General features: G+C 48.4%; 1 protein-coding gene across 1 annotated transcript in view; it reads right to left on the reverse strand.

The window, feature by feature from the left end:
* Positions 1 to 925: 925 nt before the first annotated feature.
* Positions 926 to 24,631, reverse strand: part of LOC119103491 (acetylcholine receptor subunit alpha-L1-like) — a 96,384-nt gene continuing 72,678 nt past the window's right edge. The window contains 3 exon segments of the mRNA XM_037227051.1: positions 926 to 2,199; positions 3,555 to 4,153; positions 19,420 to 19,576. Coding sequence (XP_037082946.1) covers positions 2,011 to 2,199; positions 3,555 to 4,153; positions 19,420 to 19,576 — 945 coding nt within the window. The 3' untranslated portion in view covers positions 926 to 2,010.

Raw genomic sequence — 24,631 nt, forward strand, 5'->3', positions numbered from 1 at the left:
TAACGCTGAGCGTGCTATGCTCGTACGCATAATCTCAGTAGCCGGCCTGTGCGTGGTCTGCACGGCTCTGCGCCATTGACGCCGCCCGGGCACAGCAGCGGCGTCTGTGGCGCGGTCACTTCTCAGAAGCTCGCCGACCAGCCCGGCTAGGGTCGAGGCCAGGTCGTCCCCGGCGGCGCTAAGAGGCTTTTAGCGGCGTCGGCGTTCGGAGACGCGGCGTCATCGCCGGAGTTTGTCATCGGTGTCTCTGTGTCATCGCCGGCCGGCGCTCTGCCATCGGTGTCTCTGCGTCATCATCGGCCGGCGCTCTGCCATCGGTGTCTCTGCCGGCCGGCGCTCTGCCATCAGTGTCTCTGCGTCATCACCGGCCGGCGCTCTGTCATCGGTGTCTCTGCCGGCCGGTGCTCTGCCATCGGTGTATCTGCGTCATCGCCGGCCGGCGCTCTGCCATCGGTGTATCTGCGTCATCGCCGGCCGGCTCTCTGCCATCAGTGTATCTGCGTCATCGCCGGCCGGCGCTCTGCCATCGGTGTCTCTGCGTCATCGCCGGCCGGCGCTCTGCCATCAGTGTATCTGCGCCATCGACGGTCGGCGCTCCGCCTCTCTGTCCAGACCACGACGACCACGCCAGCGACCGGTGAGGCTTCGTACAGCCGGCGAACTGGCCAGCAGAGCTGGCCAATGAGATGGCTTGCTAGCGATGATTACAGCGCGATAACTACGTCGAGTTCAACGGAGCGCAAACCAATTTATGCTTCCAGTGATTCAAAAATATGATATGTATCAAGCAACCAAGCCATTGTAAAAGAGCTAGTTACTCCATGCAATTTAGTTGGGAGGAGAAGTTCCTGAAGAACTATATGCACTGTTGGTAAGGAGCCCACATTCGGTTTGCTGTTATGGTACGCCACGCTCTGTGTCCGTGCCGGCCACGTGGCTGCAGGCAGATCACGCCCCCCTGCTTTTGTCCTTAAACCCAGACGACGCTTTTCCGGCCTCCCTGCTTCACCAAAATCGGGGTTCATTGAGCTCATCTCGGCCCTGTTTGCATTTGATAGCCAACTATTTATGACATTATGGCGTTATAAAAGCAAAGCGCTGGAAAAACGGCTGAACAATCCGAAGAATCTTCTGCATTGTTAAATTATATGCAGTTCGACGTCATCCAGTTCAATTCCAAGCAGTTTTGTCCGTTAAATATGCACTGCAAATAATATGTGTTCAATGTCTGGTGTCTGTGTGTGCACTTGGTGTGTAACTCACAACTCGCCAACCGAAAGCTATTTTTTAAAAAGAATCCACGCTGTTGTGGAAATCACGCTAAATTGGCTAATATGCCTTTTATAATGGCGATCGTAGTTTACGGCAGCGTTTAAGTTCAGTTTCGCAGCAGACACGAGCGATACTGATATGCATAGTTCATCTAGTCGTCATATTTTCACAAGGCTGGGTCTGCACTGATCGATATCGAACAAACGCTCAATTTTGCTTTCGAATTCTTGGCCGAAAAGGCCGATCAAAAGTCACGTCTTGCTCCTGGCACGCACTAACCACCGTAGGATCCCCCCTAATGCAGAACATTGCACAAAGCATGCAGACGCCATGCACCGTACGAAATTCAATCAGCTCACAGCGCACCCTACTCACGCAAAACACACTAGCCAGTCACCCAATATAATGGATATAAACCCAGTCTTCTGATGTCACTGGTAGCGTCTGCACGTGCTCGGTGCCGTCAGCGATGTGGCCGTGACCACCGGGTCCCGAAGTGTCGGGCCGTGACGGCCGGGTCCCGGTGTGATCCCGCCAGCGGTGGCGCTGAGGTGCGGTCGCAGCACTGGTGCCGCCATCACTGGGCTGTGATCTCTTCAACCACGTCACTGGGACGCGTGCCGACGTCAGCAGTTCACACTGACGCCCATCGCGGACGCTTCCCCGTCAGTCACGCCGGTGTGGAGCGCGTGCGCGCGCGGCGCCGGCGACGAGCGCGGGCCGGCGGGGGCGGCCGCCTCACGCGTCGCCGAACATGTCCATCTGGTGCGCCACCTCCGACAGCTGGATGTCGATCGCCGGCGTCGTGTCGTACAGGAACGGCGACTCGCACAGGATGACGAACGTGCCGAGCAGCGAGACCACGCTGAAGATCAGCAGCAGCACGCGGTCCATGACCATGGCGATGAACGCCCAGTCCTGGTCCTCCTGCAATGGTCGGCCGGCGCGATCAATAGGGACGAGCGCGCGCTGTTGCACGGCCGGCCAGCTGCCTGCGCGTCGGCCGACTCTCACGCGCCGGCCCGACACCGGCACTGGCTTGCGCCGCCGGCCGCCCCGGGCGGCAGTGCAACCCGACGCCGTAGCCCGCCACGCGGACCCGCGAGACGCCGGCACGCTCCCCGCGGGTACGCGAGATGCCTTGTGACCGAGGCAACGCCACTGGCTACAGTAATGGGTACACTGACGAGGCGCAAACAACAAGGACAACTGACGCGCCCTTAAAGCTCAATAACCAACGGTTGCATTAACGAGTGCAAGCAGAATCCACAGGATCTCCTGATAAGTTAAAGCCACCCACTGAACCCGACCTCTTCATCATGTGACGGCAACCAACATCGCCTTATGATGCCATCGCCATCGCCAACATCCTCCATTACAGATAATGGAGGAATATACCAATCCTCAGCAACGGTGGTTACTGACATTGTGGCCTTCTGAACGTCAACATAGGCAGATTAGGCCTCCGGTTCTCATGACAGATTTACGCAGATCTACATCAATCTCACATAAATGGTAGCTTTCTCGAAATTACTACCGCCGCGTGCGCGTATGGCAAATTAGCTGTACGCAGGAGCAGCAGCTCTTCTGAAAGACATTCTCTAGGGCCCCACCGGCCGTACCGCGTTTCCAGAAAGTCCAATTGCCACTCAGAGCGGACGGCGACTGTGCGGGCGTCAGACATACTAACGACTCGTATGCTTTACAGGCTGGACGGCCGTAACTTTTCGCGGTCGGCGGTCGCGGTCGACGCAGAAGGCCCGGACCGCTCTGTCGCTCGCCGTGGGCTGGAAATAGCCAGCAGGCTCGACCTGGCGGGCGGCCCACAACCGACAGCAGAGAGCTGCTCCGCTCACCCAGTCATGCGTCAAGGTGTTCGGTCAGCGCGCCTGTGTCTGCGAAACGGACGCGAGCTATCTAGAAATGCTGTCGTGACCGCTGCCAGTGGGTCGAGCAGCGCTCAGTCAGCACCGCTTCATTATTTCTCTCCGTGCGCAGAACCGACCGACGGCCATAAGTTTCGCTCAGAGACAGAAGCTGCTTGTGCACATGCAGTCTTGTGCACTTCGGAACGTGCTCATGCAGATCACTTTGATGTCGACGGAGACACTTATGAACATTGCTTTCAAGCAGTGGGAAAAAAGACCATAAAATCCAAACACGATGTCCACATCTGCGTACACTCGGCACGCCGCATGTCAGAGTCACTAATTAAGCCGATACAGCCATCGGTGGAGCTTAGGAGGCCGGCCTTTAAGCGTGAAAATGGCCATCAGTCTTACCTCGTCGTACTGATCCTGGATTTTCCAGCAATGGTGCACGAATTTGACGTTCTGAATAGCCCGCTCAATCTCAAACGGGTACTTCTTTTCGTCATCGAAGTAGTTGAGCGCATGCAGTCGAACGCCCTCATCCAGGTCCGTGGGCGCCCGCTGGTAGCCGTGGAAGCCGTTGGGCTTGATCTCGAACGGGGACGTGGTGGACGACTCCTCGGGCACCTTCATCAGGACGAACGGCGGCAGCTTGTGGATGAAGAAGCGGCGCACCCATGGCGCCATCTTGTGCGTGGACGGCTTGCGGTAATGGATGTTGAGAATGACGATCGTGGAAATGACAGAGATGCTGACCAGAATCATGGTGAAGAGCAGGTACTTTCCGAGTAGCGGCACGGCCAGCGAGGTGGACGGCATGATCTCCGATATGAGCAGGAAGAACATGGTCTGCGAGAGCAGGATGGTGATGCAGAGGGCGACCTTCTCGCCGGAGTCGGCCGGCAGGTAGAACACGAGCACCGACAGGTACGAGAGCCCCACGCACGGGATGATGAGGTTCACGGTGTAGAACAACGTCTTCCGGCGAAGGGTCATGTTAAAATAGATATCTGCAACAGAGAAAAAAACTCGTCATTTCTTATGGGTTTGCTGACGCGTACACTAGCGGCGTACAAGGCTCTGTTGAATGCATCGTAAAAGGCAAAGAATCGTACCGCACTGCATCCACACTTCAATGTACAGATTGGGGGGGGGGGGGGGAAATTCCCACAGCTACTTTCTGCTGTCATGAGCTTGGCAAACGAAGATACTCTGATGCCCATGGTGTCTGCGCACAATACATATAGCGCACAAAATACCCATGGCTGATGTCTATGGCTGGAACATTAGCTAGCATTGGGATTGGCATGCCTTGGCCTGCCAAAGCATGCAAACTTCAGTCGCAGAGGTCAATGACCTTGTAAAAGTTTTTTGTTTGTGTTGACTTCGTAGTATCGGAGAACCGCTGATATTTTGGAGGCTTATTGGTTACCACCCACTGGACTACGAGTGTGTGTAGACTATGCAGCTATCCTTCTTGACGCGACCCGTCTCGGTTTAGACAGGGTAGGTCGCAGCCGGTTGTCACACAGTAGGTTACAGCATTTGCTTTCGGTTTTGGGAAAGATGGCTTTGTGACTTCTCAATACGTGCTGCTGCGCCTATGTGGCGGATAGTGCTGTTTTTGCGTAATTATTCATAAGCATTATGTCCGCTTACCCATAAAGCTGTTCTCACGTCTCTACCCGTTTATTTTGCCTGAATCTAGCATCAATAATTGAAAAGCCCTGAAACGAGTAGATCCACGGTCCGTCAACCTCTCCCTTTTTCTCCTCCAGGTGCAACATAATCCATACACAATCCTTTTTGCGTTTGTCGCGGAAACGCTGTTCCTGATCGAATTACCTACGCCCAATTGTTTCCAAAATACTGTTGCACAATTCTTAAAGAATACGTGCTACTTGTAGCTGGAGATTTATTGGTGGTAGTGCATATGAAGAGATGATATAAAGAGAAGAGAGAGCCCGTCCAAAGCATCGCTAGCTGGGCCCGACCCAGGCGCTTAGCTCCACATTTTCCGCATCGTTGACGTTAAGACCCGCTCAGCCTGCTGTCTCGCCATTGACAATGCCACGGATGTTAGGCTACGCGAAAGGTCATTGCACTGCCCATCTACCAACCGCCGAGAATAGCTGCGCAATAACTTAAATGTATAGAGTGGACGAGCTATATTGAGCGTCTTGCGGAAACATCGAAAAGTCAGGCGGCCCTGGATCTACTGCATGCACCCCTACCCCTCCCCTGTGCGCCGCGATGGGGAACCCGACTGACCCGACCCGAGGCAAGCGGCGGACGGCCGCTGCGGCGCCACTTCCACCTCAGTCAGGACGGACACCCACCTCGCCCAGGACGCACGATAGCCGCGGCACCACTCCCACCTCACTCATTACTGACGCCCACCTCACCCAGGGCGGACGGCGCCGGCCACCGAGGTCAGGAAGACGGCTAGAGCGGTAAGTTTACGTCCGAGCCGAGAAAGAGTAGCAAACCAGCTTCACAACTGCCGCTTGTGGCTCTGAAACGACTAGTGTCCTTGGCGCTGCTATTACGTCGACCTTTCCAGCAGCGCTTATTTGAGATAAAACTCCACATTCGGGTCATTCCTGCAGACACGCCCTCATGTTAATCGAGCCGCCTGACTTCTCTGTGTGCTCTCTACACCAATGATAAATATACCCTCGGCTGTCCAGACCGAGAAACTGTGTCCTTTGTTAGATCGGGGTCATGGAGCACGTGCGATCGATATAATGCGGCGAATGGTCAGGCTGCGGTGCAAAACAGACGCATGTATGTTTTGCAAAAACACGCAGCAAAAACGTTCGCTGTGGCGAAAGACAGAAGTGTTGGGAGCCCGGTCGTCCAAAGGAAAAACAAAACTGCTTTCAATGCACACGAATGTAAGGCGACCGGGGCTTCTTTTAAATCGAAAAATGCGGATGCCGTATATGCCGTACACTGATGAACCTAACCTACAAATAATCTCGTTGTTTATCTCGGCGCGCGAGCGAGCGAAACATGCAAAACGACTCATTTGTTACCGCATATATTTTTTCGCGTATGCGTTTCCAGGCAGCCATCGTAAAGAGTGTGAGCAATAGTGCTGACGGATTGCGGCTGGTTTGTCATGTTTCACCACACTTGCGGCGCTCAAGCGACGTATTGAAAAACAAAACGCGAGGTTCGACTTCGGCATCACGTCATTTGTGTTCTTCTTCGTGTTTGTTGTGGTGGTGTTGATCTAATGAATCGGTAATGTCTGTTTAAGCTGGTTTTATAATCCGTAAGTTTTGGGTGTTGTTGGCTAGACTTGGTCTGTCTTTTAGACAATCATTATGTTTCGTAACACATTTATAACAGCAGAGTGTACGACCACACGGAAGTCCCAAGCCCATTCGCAGTAGTTTTCTTTGTGCGAAAAAGAAGCTTGGGGATTATTAAAGAAATGGTAAATGGGCCTTCCATCACGATGATGTATACTTTTAATGTCAACTGTCATCAAACAATATAATGGAATATGCTGACATTTTGATCAAAAGGTGGCTTTGTATTGGCCGGCTAGCAAATTTGACAAATCAGTGTGCGAAGGCCAGTGGCTGAAGGTGACGCATAGGTGTATGAACCAAGGTCATTATAACACAGAATGTCCGCGGCCAGTCTGAAAAAAATCCTGTGCATTGGACACCTACAAAAAACATGTGCGCTCATCTTCACACTCGTGTGTAGAGCCCTGGCCAGGCCACCTTGCACTGATTTTTCAAATCATTTGGATGCAAAAAATGTATGGGGTACGTTTGTCTAAAATTACCTTTGCAACATCACAATTTCTTGAAACACAATGCTCGTGACATCACTTACCTATTTGTGACTTAGACCCAGCCACTGACTGGTAAACAGAAAAATGAGAAATTTACCAGGTCTGTGCGGACCTCGGCAATAGAGCGATACTAACATACACAATCATTCCAGCTCTTACCTTCTGACACCTGATACCCGGTACAAAAAGTTTATGACTACATGAGATACAGTAGCCAAAAGGAATCGGTGATCACAACCGGGCGCGCAGTTAGAAATACACGTCCTAAATACACGTCCTACGTCATTAGTGTAGTCCATTGGGCTCCTACATCCTAACGTCCGATAGCCGGTGCGTTCAAAGGTCTGCCCGAAGGAAGACGGCTAGGCTGCAAGGTTTCGAAGACCCGACCCTTAAGGTTTCCAGGTGATTTGCTGCAGAACAGCATTACTCAAAACATTAGTACTCAAGTAACTGTTCCGTCGTACGTGTACCCACCTTAGCCGCACTACGTTTTGCAAAGAATACTTGCGGTGGGTGCTTATGAGACGTCTGAACGTGTTGATATCTCAAACGTCTCGGACTCCACAGTCAGAAAGTCAGTACCACAGTAAAAAAGTACCACAGTCAGAAGCAATTGGAGACTTCACGTATTCGGGGTCTTAGAACTGAAAGATCAACCTAACAGTTACAAAAAAGACCATGCTGTAATAGCTAGTCAACATCAAGTCAGCCGTAATAAAGTCAGTTGTCTCTGTAGATTGAACAATTTTGGGAGGAGAAAATTACCTCCTTCCAATGAAATACGCCGATTTTTAAATAAGTGGACTTCAGTAGGACGACGTGATACGCCATCTGCACGGTTTGCCACACGGAGGGCGCAGGCCAGCCTCGTCATGGAGCTGACGCCACGGCCGTCTGGGGAGGCCACCGAAATGTCAGCTTTCAGCTTCCCACGGAAAACGCACGGGACCGAACCGATGACGACAGCGATGATGATGACTTCGTGGATCTTCCGTAACGTCAGACCGGCAGACCTTTCGGCGCCCGCGGTGGTCTCTGCGGGGCCTCCCGTCTGGCTGCGGGGCCAGACGGGGAGGCCCCGCAGCCTCCCCATCTGTGGCTAACGCAACGGTCGGTGCACGCAGCATCCCGTCGGATCTCCTAAGCAAGATGCAGGAGTCCATTCTTCAGGATCTGGACGATCACCCTGAGCGAGGCCCGACATGAGGGAAGGCGCTGTCGGCTTTCAGAGTAGGGGAGGCGCTGTCGACATTCAGAGCGGACTGGTGCGCCGCCACGTCCTCCGTTGTCCGCCAGAGCCAGCTCCACGCCCAGCGTAAACTACGTCAGGGGAAAAGCGCGTCCACCATTGCCGTCCTCCGGTTGGAGAGGCGGAGGAGCTGTCCATTTCGTGGACGTCAGTGTTGCTTGCCGGTGGTCCTCTGAAGGACGGAGGGGTGACCACCCCTACCTGCGGGATCTGAGACAATGTCGTGCTGCAGCGCCGCGCACCCTGCAGGACTGCGTGGAGCAAAACGGAGTGCTGAGGCGCTGAACATGTCATGTCAAGTTGATGCTAGGAAACGGCGAGTTTCATAGTTAAGTAAACAGAGGACACACTATAGAAATGTGCTTATGCAGGTTGTTTTCTCTCATTTCAGTGCTTTGGTCCAGTGCTTTGTTGCATGTACATCAGGTGCCCTCTTGCAGAACCGTCCGGGCCTTTCAGTATTTTGCTCTAGCTACAGGCTAACGGGCCTCTGCCGTCTGAGGGAGGGGAGGGAGTCTGGGAGGGAGTCCCGGTTTAACGTTGTGTGCAGTATTCGTACCGTGTGTGGCTGCGAAGGCGGGGATGGCCTGATGTGATGACGTGTGGTGTTTTGATGATGTATCTGATGGCTTGATGATGTGTTTGCCTGAGGACAGGAAACTGTACACCGCACTTGTGCAGTCTCCTTTGTGACAGTATACATCGCTTGTACAGAATGTGAATTTTGTTTTAATTGAGGTTTGTGAGAAGTCTTTTTGGGCGGAATGAGTTGTGTCTGGTTTAGATGGACTGCGTTGTGTCTGTTAAGGTTGTTCTGTCGCTATGAACACGCTTGCATGACATGTGAAAGCTGATGATCTCGTTCATATCAGTCTCCGAATGTTTAGCCGGCATTTGCGTGCTACCGGACCATCGGAATGAGAAATGACGTCGGATACAGTGCACCGTCTCATTTATTGATTAGGTCTTTCTAAGAGGACAGCTAACGGGGATATAAAAAAAGAACGTAGGTGGCTACTGGCATAGTACGAGACCTGTCCACTCCAATCCAGTTGTCATGCAATGGATATCCTCGTGGGGCCAGCCGAGATCCCAGTTTTACGTCCACCTTTATATAAGTTACAACGTGAAACACACTAGAAATGCAGATCATTTGTACGATTAACATGGGTGAATTCCGTTGCCTTCAAAACTGATATTCACGACTGTGTGTGGTGACTAATGATTTTCGAGAGCATACACCCCCATTAGAGGTTTAGTTTCGCCGCATTGCTAACGCGTGCTGAGTAGCCGTTTGGATACCCTTCGCTAGCGCGGGAGTCGATTTGACCCCCCCCCCCCCCCGAGATCTCAAGAACTAAGAGAGCTAGAAACACCAAATGCGTAGGGTGTGGTGACCTGTACGTGAGCTTACGTAGATCAAAGTTTAAAGTTCCTAAGCCATCTTTGTGTCAAATGAGGTCAAACAAGGTTAGGTCTAGGTAGGTCCGGGTAGGTCTTCAAATGACCTCTGGAAGTTATATGTGTTCTGAGTAAAGGGGTACATGCTCATTTAAGGTCAGTGATTTTGTTTGACCTTTTGAAGGTCATGGTGATCAAAATCATGCAAGACTGCTTTGAGTTTGGATTTGAATAAGTGACAAAGATTACGCTAGGCAGTATTTCCCTGAAAACATGATGTCGACCTTGGTCATTTTAGGTCGGTGACCTATTCTGATCTTTAAAAAGTCCATGGGAGGTGTATAATGCGTTTCCCGTTGTTCATAAATTCAAAATGAGGACCAGAAACTACTCCATACAGCAAGCGTTAAAGTAATAAAACAGGTTTGTTTTGACCTTGGTCTGACCTTCAAAACTGACCGTAGGTCAATTCGATTCGTTCATTCAATTGTTGTGTTGCCTAAGAAAGTATCTCAGAGATGTATGGCTTCGTCTTACACTCCACTATTGGATCAGATTGAACGATTGCTCAGAAATTGCCTTCGCTGAAACCATGGCCTGATTTTGACCTGCCGTAGGCCAGTGGCCTTACAAGGTACATCTATTTTTTATTACAGACGATCCACTATTCAATTGTCTACAACTAGCGGCTACACCGCGCCGTTCAGAAACCATTTCGGAAAAACCTCCGGGGTCAATTTGACGTCCGCCCCCCCCCCCCCCCCCCCGAGTGCGTGTTAAGGGAAAAGGTGAGGACGCGATCGATTAGCCTGGGATACCGCGAACAGAACGAATTCTAAATGAGCTAGATGGAGGTAATTGAGCCCAAATGTAGTTCCCAACGCCCATTCTCTCCTTATGAGGAATTTATTGCTTTGTTATATCAAATAGTAGGGTAAGTTTGGGTTCATATACCTTCATGTTTTTCTTTGGTATCTGAGAGCTGTGCGGCAAAAGCGAACCAGAAATTGGGAATAATTATGAAGATATTGCATTTTTCAAGATCTTTCAAGGATGCCTGCATTCCGCGGGATTTTCATTAGCATGATGTGTTATTTCGTAGGGATCCATATCAATATGGGAGAGCAAGGCGGAAGTGGGAGGAGAAGGAGCGGACGTAGCGTATGCACGTGGGCTCAGCTGCGATTTGTTGGAGAGCGGCCGATAAGTCGAGGCCCTCAACGAACTACGATCTTAAGCCCCTAGACTACGTAACGTTCTGATAACCAATAAGCGGTTCTGTGTGACGCCCAAGCAACTTATAAGAAATGCATAGAAACGGTAGAGAGAGAGACAAACACTAAATATTTGGGAAAGTTTCGTTGTGTTTCCAGCATTTCCATCAAACACATGTTCGACAATATAGTTTCTAAGGAGCTGAGCTTTCATGCCCTAAGGCACCGTTTCTCGTTCTTGAAAGATAGTTGTGGAGCCACATCAAAATATGAATGTATATACAAAACGATATTCTGAATATATTTCTCGTTATCTTTAATACTTCGTAAGGCAATACTTTTTGCCAGAACATCAATAGCTGGACAATTTCGGTCAGCATTATTTCCAACACTGCTGACAGCGGTTCCAAGGAAACACGTACACGAAAAAATATGCTGTGCTGCTAGCCGTTTTCGCCACGGATACGGTACAAAACTAAAAAGACATTTTAAAAAGTTTTCAGAGTTTATGTTCTAACCAAATGCCTTTTATCAGCTATTTTTTTGCCAGAAAAGCTTCGAAAAGATTTAGACCATGTTCGTAAGGACGCATTATTTGATAAAAGTGCGGCTGGCTGGCTATGAGCAGGATCAGGAATGATGTCAAATCTCCTCCAACCAAAACTCTTCAAAACTTATTAAAAACACTCGGTGGTATCTCTGACGCAGAAGCGATAACACAAACTAATATAGCCTCGTGGTGCTCCTGTTCAGAGGCATGCGGTACTACTTACAGTACTTGTAGACCTTGTTTACATTCCTTACAGAACTTACGTGGCTTGCATACCTTTACATGATCTAAGATGAATAGTCTTTGAATAAAATTATCTTTAAAGCCTGCCTTGCCGCACATAGCACCGATGTACACAATAATAAGGTGGCTGGTATCCGACGCCCTCGACCGATGCACCATGCTGATTGCCAGGTATAGTATTTTCTAGATTCTGGGTGAACTAAAGGCAAGGGCTGAAAAATGTCTATCAAGAGTCCCGTTTAATACAACAAACTTCTTTTACGTTGGATACATGTGGCTTACCTGTTGCGTGTGGATAAAATTGCAGGGCTTTCCCTTGACAGGGTGTTGAGTATATGTCAAACCTTCATAAAAGCATGTAATTTTTTAAAAAAATGTTCACTGGATTAATTCATCGTGAAAACGGCTACTCTTGGATTCTTCATACGAATTGTATCGTCATGCCAATTGCGGTGCGACATCTAGACCCTCCAACCCGACGGAGGAGGACTGAATCGACGATCTCAGTTGTTTCCTGGCTATCCTCGATTAGGGTCAGGGCCATAGAAGCGTATCACCCATCCAGGGTAAAGCCTTGCCAGAACTGCGGCGCGGGCCTTTGCAAGCAGACTCTGCGAAATTGACGGGGTTATGATGATCAGCCGCAGCTTTCCACGAACATATGAAACAGAATGCAGCGAACCGTCATCCTAACGTCTCACAAAGCTCTTGTGTTGCGCTCATGTAAAGGCTGAAGTAAATCTAGCAGGCCTAGGACACGAGACGAGCTACTTCCTGGTGTGTTCAGTCATTAATTCAGCATAACAAATTTGAGCTTATTAAAACTCATACAAGTCTGTCAGAGACCTACCAGTCTCATCTGTCGTAGCGCAGTGCTACAAACATATTCATTTTCTTATCATCAGCGCGCAACTGGTGCGCACACTCAAATAAAACGTGACAACCTGATTGGACCCTGACACCCCCAGTGCGACGGCCTTATGTCGGCGCATGCGCACGCCGCCAGGTTCGTGTGACGCCGAGGTGTGTCGCGGACACTTGTTTCAGCGTCGAGGGCAGGTGCAGAGGCCCTCGACCCTTCGTCCAAGCGCACACTTGTCCCAACAGCCAGAGACGGCAGGCTCGGCGCTCATATAGGCCAGGGCAGACATGAGATCAATATGCAGCTGAAGTGAGCCTGGCTCGGGGAACCGTCAGCATGACCTCGCCCCTCAGTTGTCACCAAGAGTATGCACGTTTCCAGCTAAAGCGGGGTCGACCCTGATACCCGGGGACCAATCAGCTCGCGATCAGCCGAGGAGGCGAGCGAGCCCTCAGTGCCGCGTCCTCAGAATGGCGTTTTCAAGTAACTTTGCCGCTTACAGTATTTGCTTGAGGGGCGTTGAGCTCAGATGCATGCAGCCACAGTCTGTTCGGGGAACACTGAGCCTTTCATCCGAGTGCAGCTCTAACCATTGGGCGATGGGACTAAGTGAGTATCGACTGGACACACGCTGACTAGCTCTTTTTTAAAGCTGTATCGTGGGGTACCTCGAAGCCTTTCCCGGTGACAACAGACTTAAGAGGCGCAAAAGCTTCTAGCGGCTTCTTACTGCAACTCTTCGGCCCTTTTCAACCTACAATTGGCTAAAACCTTTTGACATATGTTTTTGCCCGTACGTTTATCACGTCTGAAGTGCGGTTTCCTACAGAGCATGCAGGCTCCCACCACCACCACCACCGTCCATGAAATGAAGCAGGGCAATAGCAAGACCAGAGCCAGCGTAAACATATCTCGGAAACGAACACGGTTTATCCGGTCACACCTTTCACAAATTGAGCCAAGAGGCAAATTGCAACATTGCCAGCCAATAGAAGTAACTAAACAACACCACTTCGCCTCTACCAAGATTCATTTGATGGTGAAATAGGAAGAAAGAACAGAGAGGAGTCGAGTCTGGCCACAGCGTGGAACTGAAATTAAATACTAGCGTGTGCCATCGGCTGTTTCTCCGTAAGCACTAAACGACAGTAAACGAGTCAACTGTAGTCATCACAACGACGTAAGAGAACGTGAAAATGTAAGAATACTAGACTTGGATAAATTCTTCCACATGGCAATTTCTACGTGGTTTCTGGGCCACATTAGCATTTTCTCTTTTCATGGCATTGTCGAGTCCTACTGGAGCCGGCGGAAGTGGTTTTTGGACTGAACATGTTTGCTGGAAACATGAACGGGATCGAGGCACACGTTTAGTGGAGCCCAGCTTTTATCAAGAGACAGCCCAGTCATCCTGTCAACTTAAGCATTTGTCAGAGGCCTTTTTGTAAGAAGGATCGCTTCACGTTAACAAAACTTTTAACCAAGTTTAAGCATAGATTGCCAACTTTTTCAATCACCCGCGCTGACGTCCATTACTGCTTGGTGGCGTGGTGCTTCCCGGGTAAGTTTTCAGCGTGACAAAGGCGCACTCGCCTTTTTAGTGTAGGCAATCATCCAAGAATAAGCGATCAGGAGTGCCTCCCTTGTTCAGCCGCGGCAAAGGTGATTAACTGCGGTATTAGAAACTCACAGACGCAAAGCCTCGTCACACCCTGCCAAGAAAGACGGAATCATCTAATTAACGGAGGAAGTGTACAGGCACATCCATCAACACCTTGAATTCACACTTTGTTGGATATTCATAGCTATGAATTGCCGGTGATGTTACATAGCTATAAAGATACAGTTAAAATCAGTGAGTGCGAATGCTGACGGCTGGCAGCCCGCCCATGCTACCGCAAAATATGCTAACTACAATGTTTTTGTCTTTATAAATACGCTGAACAGCCCAACACCGGCATTGGTTGAGCTACGCCCCAAGATTCAACAGAGCAAGCATCCGTCACACACTGTTTGGTGGCGTGATGCGTGACTTACCAAGCACACGCACACACACACACACACACACACACACACACACACACACACACACACACACACACACACACACACACATACACACACACACATACACACACACACACACACACACACACACACACACACACACACACACACACACACCCACACACACACACACACACACACACACACACACGCACACACAAAGAAATGCAAGCCCACACGCAAATGCCCACGGGCGCATATACGTATACATAAACATATTTGCACGGATGCTTACCAAGCACACGCACACACAAACACACAACACACACCAACACCCGAACATAATTTACTTCGTTTTATTTCCGCAATCTAAATCATTCTAATCCTTGTTTGAGCACTTTTGCAGTGCCAGGTGCTCCCAGCTGTCTCATGCACTTGAGAAAAAGAGCTTATGCAAATATCTATCTTGACTTGGTTGCGCAATGAGCCAAGCTAATTTCGGCGTATTACCGTGCAGAAAGAAGCGGTACCGATATTCACGCTTAAATGAACATGCTGTCTTCATGGCTTGCGCGTGTCTGCACGTCTACTGCGTACCGTATGAGATGGCTTAGTCGTCGGCCACTGACTGAAAACTGGCACTTCGTGAGGTAAAGCTCTTTTATTATGAATGCCTTAATACGCGCCCGGGTGGCCGGCTAGACACCCTTCGCTCGGGTGCGGGCGTTAATTTGACACCCCTGAGATCTTGGGAACTAAGAAAGCTAGAGACAATAAATTTACAGAGTGGGTTGACCTGTACATGAACTCACGTAGGTCAAAGTTTCAGGTTCCTAGGTTATGACCTTCGGATCAAAAAAATGTCAACCATGTCAAGTTCCAGGTTGGTCTCCAAAGTGCCCCAAGGACCTAGATAACCGTTTCTGAGCAAAAGGTCACATGCTCATTTGAGGTCAGTGACCTTGTTTAATCTTTTGAAGGTCAAGGTGACCAAAATCATGTAAGACTGTTTTGTGTGTTACATTTGACAAAGTGACAAAGATTACGCTAGGCAGTATGTTCCTAAAACAAAATGTTGACCCGGGTCATTTAAGGTTAGTGACCTATTCTGACATCCAAAAAGTCCATGGGAGATGTATGATGCGGTTCCTGCTATCAATAAATTCGAAATGAGCACCAGAAACTATCCTATACAGCAAGCCCTAGGGTAACAAAACAAGTTGGTTTTGACCTTGGTGTGACTTTTATGCCTGACCTTATCTCAACATAATTTGCTCATTCAATATTTGTGTTGTCTAAGGAAGCATCTCAGAGATGTATGGCTTCGTCTAGCACTCCGTTGTTGCATGAGATTGAACGATTCCCTAAAAATTGACTTCGCTGAAACCATGGCCTGACTTTGACCTGCCATAGGTCAGTGACCTTAGAAGGTACATCTAATTTTGATGCCAAACGATCCAATATTCAATTGTCTACATCTACACAAAATTTGGTGCGGCTACGCCGCGTTATTCGAAAACCATTCTGGAAAAACTTCGGGGGGGGGGAGTCGATTCGACCCCCACCCGATCGCGTGTTAAAAAGCAAATAATTGTATTTGTCGTCCTGCACATGCCGTCACGTTTCAACCAATCACGTTGAAGCGCGAGGCCGCTGCGACCATCCCCCATGACACTTATCAGCCAACTGGATTGTTTCTCGCTACTGAATTTCATCATGGCGTATGACTCAATACTTGAAATATACTCCAAAAATAAGCATACGACCTAACTGCTTCCCAGCCAAGGCACCAGAGCTTTTTGGGATGGATTAGGAGCTTGGATCGAGGATCAGGACCAAGGATCAGGAGCTTGTCAGCCAAGGCCCAATGTCTCTCGGCTCTACAAACCAGCGACCTTACTTCAGACACTCCATGTAAATGGGAAACTTTTTATCGGCGACCGCATGGAGGTTAAAAGAAATCCGTTTCTGAACCTATGGAAATAACTTTGGAATTGTACAAGGCAGATCCACCAAACTTTCAGTACCTGACAAACGACCAATTTCAAAAATGATAGAGAGAACAATCTTTCGATGTCAGTTCATATCGTTGGAATATGCAAGTCAACGATGAAGGCCAACACGACAATTTTTGCCGTCACAGGCAACAATTTCAGTTTTCATTCTTCCATTGCTCTGATTTGGTTCATTGATAGATTGGACTGCTTGCAAGCCATGGTCAGTGAAACTCTTACGGCTTACACCACATCATCATCAGAGGTGGTGTGGGAACAGCTTGTAAATAATAAACTAAGGTGATTTGTGACGTCCTTTTTTGATAAGTAAGTCAGCAGAATTGGCACACCTCAAAACCGATGCCTGCCATACACCAAGTGCACCGGAAGACCTCAATTAAAGATCCAAAATGGTGAGCTAGCATGACCTTGACCTGACGCGGCCTTGGCATTTGTTAAGTGCAAGCACACGCTCGTTTCTTTAGGTGCCAGTTATAAAGCTATGCAATGAATGTTATAGGAGAAAGGCGGCCCTTGAGGTCGAACCTTTCGCTGATGTCAGACCTTTCACGTGATCTATGACATCATAAATAACGTGAAAGCCAACTCAGTAGTTCCTGGGTAAGAGCAGCTGGCTAAAGACTTCGTTTTAACTTATTTCGCCCGGTGATTATATCCTTAGAGATCAGGGAAAAAAATATGATTTCCCGGACCGTCGTCGGTGGCAAAATCCCGCAGGTTGTACAAGGTCTATCCAAATGCACTGAACACACCCCATATCGCTTATTCCATCACAGACTAATTTGTAATGCTTCAGAAAGCTCTAAGATGATTGGGTCCATATTTTTGCGAAAACTGTCCGCGTTGTCAGCTCATGATACCAAAACTGTCAGAAATCCGAATCTATGTCCCTGCACCACGGTTCAGAGATGTGTCTTAGCCCATGTCAGATCGAAGCTAGAGATGATGCACGTGGATGAAATCGGACATCGACCTGGACATGAATATCACTAATGGTGTTTACCCGCACACCAAGTACTTGCATGGCACAGGACCACACACCCAGCGCCCTGAATGATATATAACGGTACAAATGGCGTCTTACGTTTGCACAATGCGGGAAATTGCAACGTGGCTCGGGCCAAAATCGGGACTTAACATCCAGTGGCCACACATGCCTCGGGTAACAGACACGAAATCTGCTGGCGGCTGCTCGGAACACGATCAAATTGGAGACTCACACAAGCAAGAGATACAAGTATGGACATCAGGTGTGTAGCTTTCTGAAATCGGTCGAGGGCTGAGCCGATAAGGTTGAGCTAAATTTACCACAAAACCTTATTTCTTTTCTGATTTTTGCTCCTTTGATTCTCCACACAGATGTTAAAATTCGAAAGGTAATTTTTCCTTGCCAAAGCTGCTTTGCTGGTGTGAAACGCTTTAAATGGGAGGTTATTCGAATAAAAAAACCTAAGTGATTTCAGGCCATTTTATAAACGCAATAGTGGTTCGCATGTGGTGGCATTCGAATGACCACTCAATGGGCAAACGTAAGGAAAACAATATAAGTAATCAGTGATCTTTCATTCGCCGAATAATGACTCGTCAGAATGTGCCTCTTTGAGGATGAGAATGAGTACCTGACAGCACCACTTTTGCTCAGAGCGGTACCTCGCTACCGTTCTGATACCATATCGGGCGACCCTGGGACGCCTTCACGGGATCGCTCGGGACGAGGGGCGGCTGCAGCAAGACGGGTGACACCGCACAGGGTACGGGCTTCACTGGATTGGTTCGATCATTATTTCTTTGGAATGCACATCAGCTAAAGCCTGGTGAACCATGGCTTCGCACTCGCCCGATCTGTTCCCCGACGGCTCCATGCTGTGGGGTAACCTGAACAGCCACGTCCACATGCTCAAGCTAGCGAACCTATAAAATCTCAAGGCCACCTTCAACTTGAGATGGGCGCACCACCGTGGACAATTGATCAGACAATTGACTACCATTTGATTTCACATGATGAAAGCGTAGTATCATAAAATACTGAAAAATGTGATGTTGAAACATTAGCGACGCCCAATGGTCTTCCATCAATATTGAGCAATGTGTGCAATTCCAGTCACCAGTGACGTTTTGTCCTACATAATATAAGAAGTTTCGGCACGGTTACTAGTTATCACAGAAATAAGACTGGCAGTTGAAGGACTTAGAAAAAGGCCTTAATTTAGCATGCGAATGCAAGCAGATTTCTCAAGTTCACGACGAAATATGCAAGAGCACCACTACGGTGGTCAAAACACGAGCACATGACATCTGGCTCAGCTAACACTTTCGGCACCGTGCTGTCAATTCTCGGCGAGTTTGAAATTTTAAAAGTGATGACAATTTGGCACTGGTAGTTTTGGCAGCACCCCAATGTCATACAAATGTTCCATGACGCATTTGAAGAGTAACGTGTTAAGGAGCATATTTACTAAGCAGAGATATGCTATGGTGTTGGACAGTCTTTTCCACTTACAAGTATATCAAGCGTTATAGTGGGTGAGGTTATTTAGTCCCATCTGATGTTTGCTTCAGTATATTCAAATGCATGGCATTCCATTAAATGCTGGACTTCACACATTCAATAGCAAAAGCACGGGGTCGAGACCTTTCCAGCGCGAGCCAAGAGCCGCCCAACGTACCGATTGTAGGGGTGGGTTTCCAAGAAGCATACGTGAACAGCAAACGGTGCAGAACATTAACGTTGTCGCTGATTGCCGCAATCAACGCAGCGAAATGTTTGGGAGCAAGGCCCCACGACCACGCCTTGAGTCACGCTCTGCAGCCGAACAAAGACGAGACTGGACGGTGGTGCCCAGGACGCTGACAGGTGCGAGTGGCGGCGCGCCTGCTGTAAAGCCTTCAAGAACCGGAGACCGGGTCGATGTACACACCTGGGAATGGGTCCGTGCAGCAGGGGTAGAACTTCTCGTTCCGGGTGGCTGGCACTTTGAGAATGTCCCACTCGACGCTCGGATAGTACTCCTTAAGGTCGATGCCCAGCTCCACGTGGTTGGATTCCCTTGACTGCTTGATGTGCCGCAGATCAATCTGGAATCACAGAGCGGAGTTCATGATCGCACGAAGTGCCGCCACAATTTGCGTCTCAAATCGCGGTACTGACGTGATGTTTACATAGATTCGCTAGGCTTAAAACTCCCAGCCGCTACGGCAAAGGATAATTATTAAAAACTAAATGAAAACCACAAACGGGCAACGGAGAAGTAAACGACCAGAAAACGAAACCAAGTAACGGAAAAGTAAGCAAGACGCTGTAGACAGTCCGATGCTCGATATTTTGGTAGATCATCAGAATAAATGACGCTTATCTGCGGTCATAAGGGGCTGCCAATTTGTACGGAAAGTATCCCGTGTTTCCACGATAATAAAAAGAGGACATAGCATGCCTGCTTACACCACAAATTAAGGTTGCATGTATTTGGCTTGCTCCTGCAGTACATGTGGGAGTGTGGGCGATTCATGCACATCGGGAACACTCCATTGTGTTATTTTGCCGCTTATTATTTTGATTTTGCTGCTTTATTATTTGATCATTTATTGATTAAAGAGTAGCATATAATCGCATTCCTGTTCTTAAGTAACCAATCATTTACACATAATAAATTACTTGTTTGCATCGAACCAGTGGATGATTTCCATGCTGTCAGTCATATATCTAAGGAGTCATCTTTTTTCTAACTGGCTTTCTCCTCGTCCAGTTTCGTTCCACCCTGCCCGTACGGCAAAACGGGAATCGGAATGAGGAAATAAATACGGAACGCGGGTCGTCCAGCGCGTGGGAAGCGGGGCGTGGTGCTCCTGGTTAGGTCGTGAAAATGTGCACATTTTGTTTTCTCACCATATGAGACGCACTCTCCCAGGGATATCGTAACATGGCACCCACCGATCTCCTGCTGCTAACGTTATAGCGCTGAGGGTCCGCGCAAGCTGGAATCATGGAAACGCCGGTCTCTTCGAATGACCCGTAACGCCGTCTGAGACGGATTGGTATCAGAGTCGACCTTGCAGAGTTTCAAAGGTCACTGGTGAATCATGCTCCGGCTAACGAAGTCACGAGAAGATTGGCTGCAAGATGACAGAGATGATGTAAATGACTGCAGAGCAGCAGTCGTTTGCGTCATCCTGTTCCGCTCCCTTTTTGCCCCGTTGTTTTACCCCGCATGAACGTGGTTGCGTGTGACTTGCAGCACGCACTTTTCTCGTTTTACAAATGACATGTATCGACACTCCCTTCCTGGGAACTCCTTCCGGTGCAAAGCAGTACCACATAAAAAATCACGCGCGTAGGAGGTGCCTTGGTTATATCTGCACGGACTGCACCGCCCAATGTTCTACCCCGCCCCGAGAAGGTCCTCGACAACAGTTCGCCACCATCAACAATCTAATCATTATTTATTGAACAGGCAAGTTAAAACGTCAAATATATGACCAAATAAAGATGCACACATAAGCGGTCTCTCACGCCGCCCGCTATGTCACTTCCCCGTTCATTCCCTGTATTAATAATGTCTTCAATGGCAAACCAATGGCTGAAATGCCCAACCGGTCTGACAACGTTCAATCCGGTCAGGTTTAAACCGATAATACTGAATCCATAAACGCTCCAAGGGGTCTCACAACAGCCGCCGCACATGGATCCAGTCGACATCGTTCGGAGAAATCTCTTCATGCCAGTTGGGTCATGAATCCAGCCGGCATCTGGTGCCAAGACGGGCAGAATAGTGTCGACGGGATCCAGCCGCCGAGAAAAGCGGAACGTGTGGCGCTCAGCTACTAACCATCATCTAAAGATATTTCATGATATGCAAATTCTCAGGCGTGATATGTCAGAGGATGTCTAGCGAGGAAGGGATTGTAGTTGGTGGGTGACGGAGTGAATGATAAACGGATGACGAATAAACGAATGATAAATGATAAACGGATACGGATAACAGCGTGAATGATGGTCCAGACAGTGTACCACACAATACTTGCAAGATAGAAGCAAATGCGTGCGAATCAATGAATTACTTTTTGGCCGCATTTTTTAAGGGTAGTTTTATAACAATTTTATAGCTGTTAACCCTGCGAAAGAACCAATGTTTCGTTTAAAGCTGTGTGATGTGTCTGTCTCCTTGTCGGGGTAATACAGTGTCAGGGCACCACCTCCGCTATTTCTTCAAGAGTTTTAAGGGATCATCAAATCTCGTCCTTGATAAACCTAGTCTAATCCCGGATTTTACCAGCTCTTGGCGATTTGTTGATAGAAAATATTGTGTTGAGCCGCATGATCCAACTCGCACCATCAGACCACTGGCCTACGATGTCATTCTGGGATAAAGCTGTCCGTGCAGCCGAGGGTTACACTGTTTCGGCAAAACGGTTAAGACGCCGCCCAATCACAGTTCCAAACACATCTTTAGAAAATGAGGCGATTGAACTATCGTAAACGATCCCTAATTATCTTTTGGCGTCACATTACAAATGTAGGAAGAGAAGCGAGAACGCCGAGTTAAAGCGTGGACACAGCCAAACAGCTTTTCTTCCCATACATGCATCACCAGCGATCACACCGAAGTGCTTAAGTAGATCCGTAGCCCTTGACAAGACCTATAAAAATAAAGGATAACTGCGCTGGACGTATTACTGAAAGCGAATGCTAGAGTGCAGCGCGCTTTCAGGATGTATCGGGGGTTGGTTTATGATCACGTGCTATAGTTCTGTTGCGATGCCAGTCAAGGAACTCCCGATACAACCCAGAAATACTGCAAAGGGTTGCTGGCGCCGTAGACGATGTCGTTCATGAGAGCCAAGCCTTGCTCAGGGGGTGAGCAGCTTGTTGACAGCTTGACGCCAGCTGACGCTGACGCTTAGCTGATCCAACGATATAGAGATTAATCGTTTCTGCCTCGTGTCGGTTGGGCACTGCATGAAATGACATGGCAGGTAACTTGACCATCAATGCTGGGTTACACAACGTACAAATATTGCCACATTTGGTAGCAACCCGTCTTTATAGATGTAAATAGCGGTACAACTTCAGATACTATGATATGTATCGTAGTATAGCAAAACGGGATACAATATTATATATATATATATATATATATATATATATATATATATATATATATATATATATATATATTATATATGTACATGTATAACTACACGGATCAGAATGTGTTGATGTGAGTACAGGGCACATCGCTCTGTTCGGGGCACCACTCCTCGCCAAACTGGGTTTAATATATTCAATATATCAGTGTAGTGGCCTAATCGTCTGTCCTTAATGGAAGTCAGACAAAGATGTCAGCATAAAAATGCGCAATAACATTTCGTTATGTTTTATTCTCATTCATTCATAATATGTCGTGTTATTTCGTAAGTACCAATGCGTTTCCTTAAATGCTAAAGCTTGCACACTAAACTAACAACGGGTATTTGCTTTCCTTCCATTCACCACTTCGTCCCAATACCTCAGTTCGTCAGGGAAAGAGAGGGAGAGACGGTATATTATAAAAACACGGCTTCGAGTATCAACTCATATAGCACGCAGGTAAGCATTGCATGTAAGCACAGAGTAACCTTTTAACATTCATTGAACGTCTTTACAAATGCAGTGGCGAGTGTGGTGGAGGGCTTACACTCAACTAGATGCAATGATATTCATGTTTATGAGAGTTGTGATATATGGTACGCTTGATTTTCGCAGCCTTGCACCGCAGCAAAATGTCTGCAACGTGTCACCATATCGGGTGTTCCTTCCCGAGATCGCCTCTCTTGTTGGTGGGAGCATGTCTCTATGCCCTGGATATATCAGGATTTGCTGTCCAAACCGTAAGCACATCGTCTCCCTCCTATCTGTAATTGTTCCCATTTTCAAAATCAGTGGCAGCCGTTGATAACTCTTGCCATACCCGGCAATGATTTTGAAAGCCCGCTTCTGTACTCGCTCAATTTGTTGGGCTTGGTGGCCGGTGAGCCCGGGATGAAAAACAGTCGCACAGTATCCAAGCAGTGGTCGAACATATGTGATGTAAATTATTACCATTTGATCTTGTGGCGGACGGAATTTCTTCATAACGTGAAGCATGTATAAAGCCTTTGCACCCCTCTTCACAATTTCATCAATATGTGCCTGCCAAGTCATATTGCTGGATAATGTTACCCCTAAAAGCTTAGTACTGCTAACACTTGGTAAGCTGATCCCATGTACTGCGACGTCCGGGAGTATCAGGGGTTTCTTAGAAATACAAGCGTGCATTACCTGACACTTCTCAGTATTAAGTACCACCTTATTTGCAGCTGCCCATCCACATATCTTGTCAGTTTTGTCTTGCAGTTGACTGTGCTCGTCTATTCGGTCAATCGCACATGCTTTGTATATTGATAGATCATCTACATATTTCAAACGATGTTGTGTCTCCGAAGCGGCACCGTTGATCATAGCTAAGAATTCAACCGGTCCAACCAGGGTACCCTGCGGAGTGCCGCATGTTATCGATTTCCAACCACTAACCGATCCATCTGACATCTTTACCCTCTGCTTTCGGTCCTGGAGAAATGAGGCCAACCACTTTGCATAGTCAGAGCGAAGTCCCATGCTGAGCATATGTTGCATTACCGTTGTATGGTCAATGAGATCAAATCCCTTCTTGAAATCATACAGAACTACAGAGAAGAGCTTGTCTGGCTTATCCAACTCAGAGAGTAACTCGTGCAGCAATCTTACCAAGTAGTGGGACGTTGAGGCGTCCTTTACATTACCGTATTGGCGTTCATCTATTTGCAGCCCTATGTCTGCCAGAATGAGAGGGAAAACGAGCTGTTCCAAAAGGGTGCCAAACGTAGGCGTAAAACTTACAGGCCGCAGATCTCCTGGCGACTTCGATGTTATTTTTTTAGGAAGTGCAATGATGGTTGCCCTCTTCCAGACTGTTGGAACCTGGCCCTCCTTAAACGGTCAAGAATATATATGGGTGAGAGGTGGCGGCAATTCGATGTATACGTCTTACGTCATACGTCATACGTCACACGTCAGAGCGCTCGTAAGCCGATTTAGTCGCTGGTGACAGGCAGAGTTCGATCCGATCTACGCGCTGA

Source organism: Pollicipes pollicipes, unplaced genomic scaffold (genome assembly GCF_011947565.3).
Source record: "Pollicipes pollicipes isolate AB1234 unplaced genomic scaffold, Ppol_2.1 Scaffold_5724;HRSCAF=6776_pilon_pilon_pilon, whole genome shotgun sequence".
In the NCBI taxonomy this organism is placed as follows: domain Eukaryota; kingdom Metazoa; phylum Arthropoda; class Thecostraca; order Pollicipedomorpha; family Pollicipedidae; genus Pollicipes; species Pollicipes pollicipes.